The sequence below is a fragment of the Parus major genome, chromosome 1, assembly GCF_001522545.3.
Source record: "Parus major isolate Abel chromosome 1, Parus_major1.1, whole genome shotgun sequence".
In the NCBI taxonomy this organism is placed as follows: Eukaryota; Metazoa; Chordata; class Aves; order Passeriformes; family Paridae; genus Parus; species Parus major.
In genome coordinates, this window is record NC_031768.1 from 7,304,700 (window position 1) to 7,316,403 (window position 11,704).

An 11,704-nucleotide genomic window follows, 5' to 3' on the forward strand; every position below is an offset into this window, starting at 1 on the left:
TGTTTGTCCCGATCCCGTTTGTTTATCTCGATCCCGTTTGTTTGTCCCGATCCCGTTTGTGCCGCTCCCAGGATCCCCGCCGAGCCTCCCTCACGGTGCCCGCGCCTTCCCGCGTGACGTCACCGCGCCGGAACAGCCTCGGCGCGCCCGTGACGTCAGCACTTCCTTCTTTCCCGGGGAGGCCGGAGCGAGGTAGGAGCGGGGCGGCCGCGATCCCGGTCCCGACCGCGAATCCGCCGCCATCCGCGCCCGGGCGGCCGCGGGAAGGGGCAGGGCGGGGACGGGGCAGGGATGGCGTGTCGCTGAGCGTGTCGCGGGTGTCGCTGAGCTGTCCCCGTGCCCCTGCAGGGCGCCATGGGCCGCGTCATCCGCGGGCAGAGGAAAGGCGCGGGCTCCGTGTTCCGTGCCCACGTCAAGCACAGGAAGGGCCCGGCCAAGCTGCGCGCCGTGGACTTCGCCGAGCGGCACGGCTACATCAAGGGCATCGTCAAGGTACGGGCGGCCGCGGGTCCCCTGCTCGGGGGGACATTCGGCACCGCGTCCCCGGGGGTGACCGAGCCTCCTGCGCTGCCAGCAGTGCTCACAGCCCTTTGGCTGACCCTTATCCCTCTGTTCCTCGTCCAGCTTTCTCTGTTCGTAAATAGAGCGCAGTCCTTGAAAAGTTAAACTCTTTTAGTTATAAGAACATCTCAACAGAGAGGGCACCCGTAGTCAGCAGCAGGATTTTCTGCTGGAGTTCTGCTAAGAGTAGCAGTACCAGCGTGGTTTTATGTTGCCTTAGAATTCCCTGTACATGAAACATGGTTGGGGAGTTTGCCATGTAGTTGATTGCATATTAAAAAAAATTTAAAAAATCCTCTGGAAATGCCAAGTGATCTCCATCATTTTAGCCTTGAGCAGTAGGAGCAAGGCAGTACCTGTATTTGGGTGTGATAGTGGTTCAGGGGTGCTGCAGGTACTTTTTGGGGTGTCAGGGACTGTAGAGTGCAAACAGTGCTACTGGTTGGATTCTCTGAGCAGCCCTTCAGCGTTTTACAGCACGGTCACGTTCAGGATGTAGAGAGAATCTTCTTCACCCTCACCTAAATTGAGGTGAGAGAAGGAAGGTAGCAAGGTTTGACTTGAACTTTGTAATACATAGGGCATTTGGCCAACAGGGTTGAGAAAACATCAGTAATGGACACCAGCAGTTTATGGGCTGTCCTGGAAGACAGACACATCTTACAGATGTGTCAGAGTCACTTTTCTGTAGTCTGTAAACACATGGTTGGGTATTTTAATCCCAGTGTGCTTCAGGAACAGAATGGACATGTTTTGTCAAGTGTAAAAGAAACAACAGGTCTGTGCTTCCTTATTTAGGAGCTTCAAAAACTTTGTTTATCTGTTTGCAGAATGTTAGAAATGCTTCAATCCCGAGGAAACACATGGAGAAGTCACTGCCTGTGCCCACCTCTGTCTCTGTCCAAAAGTGGCTGGGCAAAGAGAAAGTGGATTTCTTAGCATGGAGAGACTGGATACCTGCAGAATGTCAGGAATAAAACTGTTCAGACAGGATTAGCTGCACTCTAAACCAGACATTATTTTGTGATCGATGAACGATTTGGTTTGGAAGGGACTTTAGAGCTCATCCAGTTCTAATTCCCTTGTCATTGGCAGAGACACTTTCCACTATCCCAGGTTGCTCCAAGCCCTGTCCAGCCTGGCTGTGAACACTTCCAGGGATGGGGCAGCCTGTGGCAGGGCCTCACCACCCTCACAGGGAGGACTTCTCTGGTAGGATGGGATGCAGGTACTGGAGCTTATATCAGATGTGAATCTTCAGCTCCCTCACGCTGAGGGAAACCCAGATCCCCCTGAGAAGTGTCTTGCTCAGAATCACCACAGAGTAACCATTCCCCAGTTCTCAAAGCTCTGGATTCCTGCAGAGCCCCTGGCAGAGGCCATGTCCTGCCCTAAAGCAGCTCTGCATTCCCACAGGACATCATCCATGACCCTGGGCGGGGTGCTCCGCTGGCCAAGATCGCCTTCCGTGACCCGTACCGGTTCAAGAAGCGCACGGAGCTGTTCATCGCTGCCGAGGGCATCCACACTGGGCAATTTGTGTACTGTGGCAAGAAAGGTGGGGCTGGGCTGGTATGGGCAGGGCAGAGCAGGGCTGGGCTGGGCTGGGCAGGGCAGGGCAGGGCAGTGGGGTCCCAGCTCCTGCACTTTGGGATGCCGGAGTGCAGGACCCTGCTGCTGCCACAGGGTCTGTGGTGCCACCCTCCCGTGCTGAGCAGGGCTGTAGCCCCAGCCCAGGGCCCTGAGTGAGACTCTGGCTGCTCTCTTGCTCTTTGCAGCCCAGCTGAACATCGGGAATGTTCTGCCCGTGGGCACCATGCCCGAGGGCACCATCGTGTGCTGCCTGGAGGAGAAGCCCGGTGACCGCGGGAAGCTGGCGCGTGCCTCCGGGAACTACGCCACCGTCATCTCCCACAACCCCGAAACCAAGAAAACCAGGGTGAAGCTGCCCTCGGGCTCCAAGAAAGTAATTTCTTCTGCAAACAGGGCTGTTGTGGGTAAGGAACAATCACTGTGAACTTGTCACTGGGCTTCTTGTCACTGAATCTTCCAAACAAGGCCCCTGTTTCAATAACCATCTTGAAAAGAGTGTCATGTGCAGGCTGGACAGTTTGTGCTCAGGTGCCTGGCTCGTGTTTTACACCTGAATTACTTTTGCATGTTGCTAACCTGAATTTGGAGAAGTTTTGACTTAGTGAGAGGACAGGAAAGTAGCTGCTCATTGTCCTCAGGCTGTAGTGGAATTGCTCAGCCTGTAAAACCTGCAGTCCTTGGGGAAGGACTTACATGGAAAATGCCATTTTGATTTCCTGCTTTTGGTACACTGAGGGAGCCTGTTGGTGGTGTCAGGTGGGTGGAGTGTTCTGGGAGGTCTGACAGGGAATGACAAAACCACTGCCAAGAAGCAGAGGCTGCACCAGGTTTGTTGTGCACCTGTGACAGCTGAGATGGCTGCTGGTGACACTTGCCTGCCTCTGCATGGAAGACACCAAGGTGAGTAATCTGGTGTGTTACTCCAGTAAAATTGACTCAGGAAGTCATGAAACGAATAGGTATTAGACCTCAAAGTTCTTTCAATTAATACTTCACTTGAAAAACTTGATGTTGCTCAGGAAATTGTAGCATTAGAACTGGCAGTGCTTTAGAAAGAAAGCTCAATCCCGTGTGTATTGGATCAGAAAAAAGGCTGCAGCTCAGTTCTGATGTCACTGTTGGTGTTGGCTTTCCTTTTGACTGGTGTGTACTCTATTTGGGTGTCACCATTCCTGCCATTCCCTGCAGGAATCGTGGCTGGTGGAGGCCGTATTGACAAGCCCATCCTGAAGGCCGGCCGTGCCTACCACAAGTACAAGGCCAAGAGGAACTGCTGGCCACGTGTCCGTGGTGTGGCCATGAACGTGAGTCTGTTTGGGGTCATCCCTGTCCCCTCTGACAGTTGAGAAAAGATCAGTGGGATTATTGAGATGAGCCTGGCATGTATCTGGGAGGGAAGCTTCCCAGATAAATGTGCAGCCACAGGGTGAATTAGCAGCACTTGATGGTGTCTGCACCACGTGAAAAGTGAAGTAATTATTTCTTTGTTCCCTTTAATCTGTTTATTTCTGTTGACCATCAGTTTCTGTGGTTACATTGATGTCTTGCTTTCCCCCTGCACAGCCCGTGGAGCATCCCTTCGGAGGAGGCAACCACCAGCACATCGGGAAGCCCTCGACCATCCGCAGGGACGCTCCCGCGGGACGCAAGGTCGGGCTCATCGCTGCGCGCCGCACGGGGCGGCTGCGGGGCACAAAGACTGTGCAGGAGAAGGAGAACTGAGCTCCCACCCTGGGGGCCACACAATAAATTTGTACAACAGAGCTCGTGTAGAGTTCCTGGTGTCTGCTGCTGCAGCGGGGGTAATTCTGGGATAATGTTCATCACAGGAAGTTGTGAGCGGAGATTGGGGGTTTTTTCCCCCCTTGCCTTGGAGAGCAAGGATTCTCTCAGCCAGCTGTAAGCTGGTCCTGCAGGCTGGAGTAGTAACACTGCTGTGGGTGCTCCTGTGCCCTGGTGTGATGTTCATGTTGGCCTGGTACCGTGCAAGCTGAGGCCTAACAAAGCAATCAAGTAATCCTGTGGTTAAACTTGGGAATCTGGCTCAAAGGATGTTCAATTTCCTAAGTTCATAACCTCTAACAGTGGTTTTCCATTTTTATCTTTCAGGGGTGGGGGGGAAGCTTGAGAGTTGCAGAACTTAAGGAAGTATTTCAGCTGCTCTCACTGCAAGGTTTGGGCTTCCTTTTGGAACTGTTAAGCTCGTTCCAAAAGAAAGGTGCCTAAAAACTCAAGGTATCATACAGACTGCCCCCTCTACTCGTCAGATTTTGGGAAGGGCAGACAGCTTCAAACATCTCCCCTTTGCAGGTTGGTTGTGTCGGGATATTCCAAGGTGCTGCAGTAAGGAGGAAGCTGTGTAGTGTTCTCATAAGAACAGCTCTCCTGTGAAAAGCCAGCAAAAGTGGCTACATTTACAGCTTTTCTGAGCTGCCTTAGGAGGGAAAAGTCAATGAAAGCAGGTGGGGCTCAGCTTTGTGTGTGAGCACACCCCAAGTCGGGGCTCCTGTCGATCTGCAGCAGCTCTGGCTGTGCTGGAGGGGTCTGTGCCCAGGGCCAGGCTTCCATGTACGGATATGACTTGCATTGATGGGAATCCAGTGGAATGCAAAGTGGAAAAGTTCCTACACACACCCACAAAACCAGTGCTGGACCTGACCATGCGTGTCTGGGTGGGGGAAAGGTGATTTAAACACCCCAAACCACACCTTGAAGAAAGGCTTCAGATCCCACTGGGGAGAAAAAGCAAGGCAAGGGAAGTTTTGTTTGTTTATATTGCTCCAGTTCCATCAAAGTGAAGTTCACATCTGTTCTTGCCATGAGGTCAGAAGCTCTTGGGGGGTGCGTGTGCTCTCCTGACAGGACCCGAAGTGTAACACTCCTCCCAAGCTCCATCAGAAGAGCAGCTGAAGTATTTCGTGTTCCACAACAATTTGCATTAAATGCACTTCAAGGACTCGAAGAAAACCATGGTTTCCAGCCACGTTTGTGTGTGTTGACCCTGTGCATTTTCTTGGGAAGGGGGAGATGGCTACTGCTCCTTGGCTGTTCTGCTTTTCCAGGCTCTGACAGTGCCCATGGGTGCTCACAGCCACAGGCTCAGTGCACCAAGCCCAAGAGTTGGGAGTAATTAACACAAATTATTACAAATAAATAAGTACTATATTACATGGTTTAATGCAGTTCCAAACACATTTAATGTAAACATAAAGGATGCAATGCCAGAAGTCTCTAAATTAACACAGTGGTGTGAGGATTTCAAAGGTTCTTCTCCCTTCACCAAACTCCAGTTGCAACTACTCTTCCAGTCTTGTGTTACCAAAATGAACATGGAACTTAAAAAAGCCACCATGATCCTGGCAAATGAGCAGAGGACTCAAGGGGCAAAATGCTCCTCCAGCCCCAACACCACCAGTGCTAAAAGTCTGTGAAAAGAAACATGAGGGAAGAGGGAGTAAGATAAAGCAAATAAAAAAATGAAATGCTATAAAGAAAGCAACCTTGAATGAAAAATTTAAGTAAACTGAAATACATTTTCCAAACCAAAGGTCTAATTTAAGCTGTAGAATAGAGGCCAACTCCAGCAGTTTACATGACAGGAGAAGTTAAGACAATTAACAATGCAATAAAAATAAAAAAATATACAGGTGAGTTCCTAACAAGCTTAACTTCAGGCTGGGAGGATCTGTGAAAGCACAGAACAGAAAATGAAAATGGGGCTGAGGTTAAGCCAGCCCTGTCCTCTGCGTGGGCTGAGCATCAGGCAGCGGGTTCAGCTGGGCAGGGCAGAGGCTCCCTCTGAACCTGCACTGCAGAAATCAGAAACAGCAGGCCAGGGACACTGCAGAGGAGCAGGAGATGAGGAGCTGCTGACCACAGGAAAGCACAAACCTGGCCATGAGGTGGGCAGGTGTCCTGGCTCCACTGAAGCAGCTCCAAAACAAAAACCCTTTCAAATGTAAATGAAGCAAAATAAATGCAAACCACGTTCAGTAGAAAAGAGCACACTGCTCCTTCTGTGGTCTTGTCCTCCTCCTACCCCCACAACTCATTGTATGGAATCATAGGATTGGTTTGGGGCTGAAAGGACCTTGAGGATCATCTAGTTCCATCCCCCCTGCTGTGGGAGTAATTATGTAATGTGTTGTAATTATGCTTTAATTGTGTATCATAACCGGCAACCTCCTGCTCAAACCATTTTAGCAGCGTGACAGAATACCCAGTTGATTTGCTTTTATGGTTTATATCCAGGATACTTTACTTTGTGAAGGATCATCTCAATTCCCAATCCTAATACTGTACAGAAGGCATGAACTATTATAGATACAGTCAAACTTAAAAACCAAAGCCATGTTCATTAGTAAAACAATAATAATGATGATTACTATTATATTATTAACCCCCCTCACATAAAGAGTAGCACAGTTACAGAATTCTTGAAATGAAGAAAACTCTTTTAAAGAAAGAAATGTTCCTGCAGAATTTTCTGAGGTTATTTCCAGTATAAGGCTTTGTTTGCTAAAAGAAAAAAAAAAAAAAAAAGATACATACCAGTGAAGCACTAAATCTTTCCTTTAGAAGGACTTCAAATTTCCATCTACTGAAAGACCAAACAGTATTTTCTTTATACTTTTTTAAGGGTGTGTTGAGAAGCACCAAGTGCTACCTAAACATCTCCAGGTATCACAAATTCCTTCACAGTACCAGAACCTCATTAACATCACTATCCCTTTTCAGCCCCTCCATAGAAGCAATTCTTCACCCGGAGGGTCACTGCCCCGGGGCTTTCCACAGCACCATCTCCCATCCTGACTGCCCAGCCTCGAGAAATCAGAAAGGAGGAGCAGATCTGGAGGATCCACAGCCTGGACACACTGGTACAGGCAGGGAAGAACTGCAGAGGGAGATGCAAGGAAACAATGTGAGGTAAAAAAAGGCCAAAGCAAACCCATGGAGGGAGTTTCTGTGAAAAGGAGAGGGAAACAAGCTCCAGCAGCAAGATAATGATGCTGACTGTTAAGCTGAAGTTACCAGGTAAGTATCTATTAAATCCAAGGGAAATGCTTTGGGCTGTATTTTCAGCTAATGTAAAAACCACAGGAGCCCAAATTCTAAAAGGTTTCAGGGAGTCGGGTGATCAATAAATCATTACAGCCTCCACAGAACTTAAATTAAAAAATGGCTTTTTTCATCCCGTGGCATTAACAAATTCTCAGAGAGAAATGTGAGAACAGAAACATTTGTGGGAGTTGTTTTACATTTTTGCTGTCTTCATCAAAAACTTTCTTCTCCCACTTTACAGCTACCCCCCACCCCAATGATCTGTTGGGATACATCCAAAATGTACCCTAAATTCTCAGTTTTGCCACCACATTGATGTCCAGATAATTAACACTTATGGCCACTCAGGTGGGTGACATCGACTGAACAGACCAAGGATGAACTCAGGTGTTACAGAATCACAGAACTGTCAGGGCTGGAGGGAGCTCTGGAGATCACCCAGTCCATCCCAAGGCAGGGTCACCTGGAGCAGGTGACACAGGAATGCATCCAGGTGGAGACATTTGGAATGTCTCCAGAGAGGGAGGCTCCACAGCTGTTCCAGAGCTCTGCCACCTTCACTGTAAAGAGGTTCTTCCTCATGCCAAGCTGGAACCTCTGTGTCACCTGCTTCCATAATGTCTTTTTTTAATTGTTTTTTTTATTTAATGTTAATACCACAAATTCCCAGGATTTTGCCACTGTTTTCCACTTTCTTTTGCATATCTTCAAGAGCAAACTCGGGGGACCAGAGGTTTCCAGTAGCTCTCCATTGCACCCACCTCACATTCCTTTGGGAGATGGCTCTTGCCCTGGCAGAGCAAAGCAAGGGGCACGTGGCAGGCGCAGGGGTCACAGCAGCTCCCCAGCAGCTGCACCGGCTCCTCTTGGCCTGGAATGTGACAGGACACCTGTCCCTGGAGCAGCTGCCACTCCCAGAGCCTCTGGTCCTCACAGACACCAAGGTGACGCCAGGAGCATTCCCAGCTTGTCTCCAGCCACTGCAGCACCATCAAACCAGTCTGTGGGTGCTACAGGAGGTGCAAAGGCAGCAGCAAACCTGGCTCAACTCAGGGACACCCCAGTATTATTTCCCTGTCTTCATCACAGTGATTCTCCTCCACCAACTTGGTTATATTGTATTTAATAAATTCAACACAAGAGGCCTCCACTAGCCCGTTCTTCAATTAAGTCCACATTTTATTTATGGTTTGCTGTTGGTACTTCAATCAGGTTTATATATACATAATCTAAAACCTACATCAAAACCATGTTGACTGCTCTGAAGACCGAGAGAAGTGACACGATTGAAGTTTTCTTCCACAGCTCTATGGTAAGTCTACATTCCCACAGCAGGTTTTTGGTTCAGGTTGCAGAAGTGTTCAGAAAGCCAATGCCAGGTCTCAGACTCGGAGTGGGAGGGTTACAGTTCTCTTTCAGCATTTCAGTCTTACACACAACCACGGTAACAATCAGTAACATTTTTATTTTTTTTTTATTCTTGATAAACACCTGGGTTCATCTGCAGAATCCTGGCTTTTCACATTCCCACATCTCTCCCTTCCTAAACCCTCATTGACACAGCTGGAAAACCAAGTCCCTCCCTGCGATTGCTGTGTTATTTGAACATTAATTGTGAGAGGATTTGATGCTACTTCACAAAGGAGGCAGCGTGAGAGGCTGAGGAGAAAGCGTGAGTCCTCACGGTGCCACCCGAAAAATGCCAGTTCCTTCACTTGGATGCAAACACAGGTACCTCAAATGATTCCATTTATCCCCAGGGAGGCAGGGACAGCCCCTGCCTGCCCAGCAAACAGCCCCACCAGGGATTTGTGCACCTTGGCCTGGCCCAGGACAGCTTTCACACACCGGGAGCCACCGGCAATGAACGACAAGAGGTAGAAAGAATTCACAGAAGCAGCTTGCGAAGGCCCTCGCTCAGCCCACTCCCTGTCTTTATTTGCTCAGAGGATTAGACTTGGTACAGATCTTAGAGAAGAAGAAGAATAGAAAATGCTTTACATGCTACTTAATCTGAAGTTCCTGCTGGGAAGGGTTCCTGGTGCCCGGGGAGCCCTGTGGCTCAGGACAGGTCCCACCGGGAAGGCTCCCGAGCTGCTGCCACAGGGCTGGGTGGGGCCAGGCACGGCACATTTCCAGTTCCCCAGGGGTTTCACACAGCACAACCTCTCCCTTCAGCAAAATATTCCCATTTCTGCTATTTCACCTGTCCTTAGTCACGCACAGGGCAGGCAGATAGAATTGGTGAGTATCAGTAAGTCCTGAAGAACTAATCTTCGCATTTCTAAGCTTTGGAATTTGCTTCCAGAAGACCTTCTGAGGACTTTAAAGCACCTACCAGATATTTAAATACAATCAAGTATATTAAGTGTCCAAATTTTCCATCAGCCTTCTTTTCCAGAGTAGATTCCAGCAAAACCTACTGGTTTTATTCACCTGTAGAATAATGGTTCAATATATAAAATGAAGGGAAAAAATACCCCAAACAACAACCAACCAAAGAAACCCAATAAGCTACAAGCTATTAGAATTCCAGACTGCCATCAGTAGCACAAAGCTTTCTTATCCCACATAAATGAGAAGATTTAGGAGATGACAAAGCCCACCTGGTCGAGGCTGTGGCTGCTGCTACTGCACTGTGAAAGGCTCCAGGCTGCCTGGCAAATGTGGGGTTTTTTTGGGGTTGTTTCTTGCAGCAGCAAACAGCAGGACAGCAGGTGTAGGTAAAAACAGGAGGTAAACAACCATCATGGCAAGTGAAGGGATTTGATTCCAAGAAAATACAAAAATACTGAATATAAAAATGATCCTCGCAATCCAGAGTGAAAAACTCTGTAAGAAAGAATCACAAGAAATGATGGACAGGAATTTAAGAGTGAGGGACAAGAACTGAGCAGCATCTCAATAAATAAAGCTACAAAAAAGGCCAATACCTTTAAAAGCTGCACCTACAGAGGTATCACTACAGCAAAGGAACAGAACTGCTCACTTAATGGCTCAGGTGAAACCACACTTGGAAAGCATTCATCCAGCCCTGGGCATTGTATGAAAACAGCAACAGCACATCACCACGACAGAAATGTGGAACAGGGAACGGCTTATAGGGGAAAACCAAACATTTAAAGATTTTGCTCTGGACTAAAGGGGACATCACTGCAAACGCAGACTGTGCAGCTCACACCACTTTGGGCAAAGTACACCAACTTACTGGAATAGCAGTTGCAAATTAAGAACAAAAATTAACATTATCAGACATTTTGAACACTATAGAAACAGAGAGGGGAATGATCTTATTTTCCTGCACTGGATGTTTTGCTATGGTCACATTGTGGATGAAGTCATAGAACCTTTTTCCTCTTGTTTACATTACTTAAGGTTATCTAATGGTTAAAAACTAGAAGACATTTTTTGCACATTATTTTGACCACTGAACAATGACCCTGTCATTTCAGAATTGTGCTGATACAATTTAAGGCTATATTAAATTCTTCCACGGGAACAGCCTATAGGTCAGTTTTATTATCAAAAAGTGGCTTCAAGGAGTTCTAAAGTTAAAAAATACAGAGTTGGGTATTTAAAAATCTGATGAAAAGTTAGCCCTTATTCAGGAGTGTTTTTTCTCCTTCAGAAACTGGTTCCCCCGTGCTTGTTTTGATTTGTCTGCAAACAAGAGCTCTGTCTTCTGTGCCACCCGCTGACTGAGCTGGCTTGACCCCAACATATCACCAGCTTCCACTCTTACAGTGCTGAAATCAACTGAACTCGCACAAATGCTGCTGAAATCCACGGATTCACCACAACTTGCATTAGAAAATCAGAGTGCAGGATGGGGATGTCTGAATGTAATGGCTGGAATCTCTTGTCAGCACACTTCCAGACACAGCCTACCCTTACAGACACTGCAGGATGGGGCTGTGCACTTGCTCTTGTGAAGAAATGACACAGGAATGGTTACTGGACACTTAACAACAGCCTGAGGGAGACTTTAATACCTCAGAAATCAAAGGAAATTTATGCTAAGAACCTTAGGAAGTTCCAGAGTGGAAAGTGACAGTGCCTGGGCTGGGTTAAAGCCCTTCCTCCAGTCTGGAAGGGAGGGCAAGTCTCAGCCAAATGACTGTGCTGACATGGCAACCTCACTGAAAGGCAGGGACAGGGACACCCTGGAATGGCACAGGGGCACACAGAGATCACTCTGATCCCAGCTGCCAGCCAGGAGAAAATGCACTGAGCTCTAAAGACTGCTTTGGTGTCATGTTCCTCACTAGATCACCTGCAAGTAGGGCAGGAATCCTGCAGGAGGAAGCAGCTGGGATCCTTTCACTTTGCCTTTTGCCACTGCAGCACCATGGTGCAGCACGTGGTTTGTACAAGACTCTTCCTACTGCTCCCAGAACACCTCTTCTGTCTGGCTCTAAGCAAGGCCAGTGCAGACTTTATTCCCAGGACCTCATGGCTGTGGGAAAGTGGCATGAACATGATGGAGAGC

At 48.2% G+C, this 11,704-nt stretch overlaps 1 protein-coding gene across 1 annotated transcript; it reads left to right on the plus strand.

The window, feature by feature from the left end:
- The first annotated feature begins 98 nt into the window (after positions 1-98).
- Positions 99-3,917, plus strand: RPL8 (ribosomal protein L8). The gene is made up of 6 exons (XM_015639394.2): positions 99-192; positions 349-492; positions 1,978-2,119; positions 2,340-2,558; positions 3,343-3,458; positions 3,718-3,917. Exons 2-6 carry the CDS (start codon positions 355-357, stop codon positions 3,874-3,876), a joined length of 774 nt encoding a protein of 257 aa, XP_015494880.1. The 5' UTR covers positions 99-192; positions 349-354; the 3' UTR covers positions 3,877-3,917.
- Positions 3,918-11,704: the final 7,787 nt, after the last annotated feature.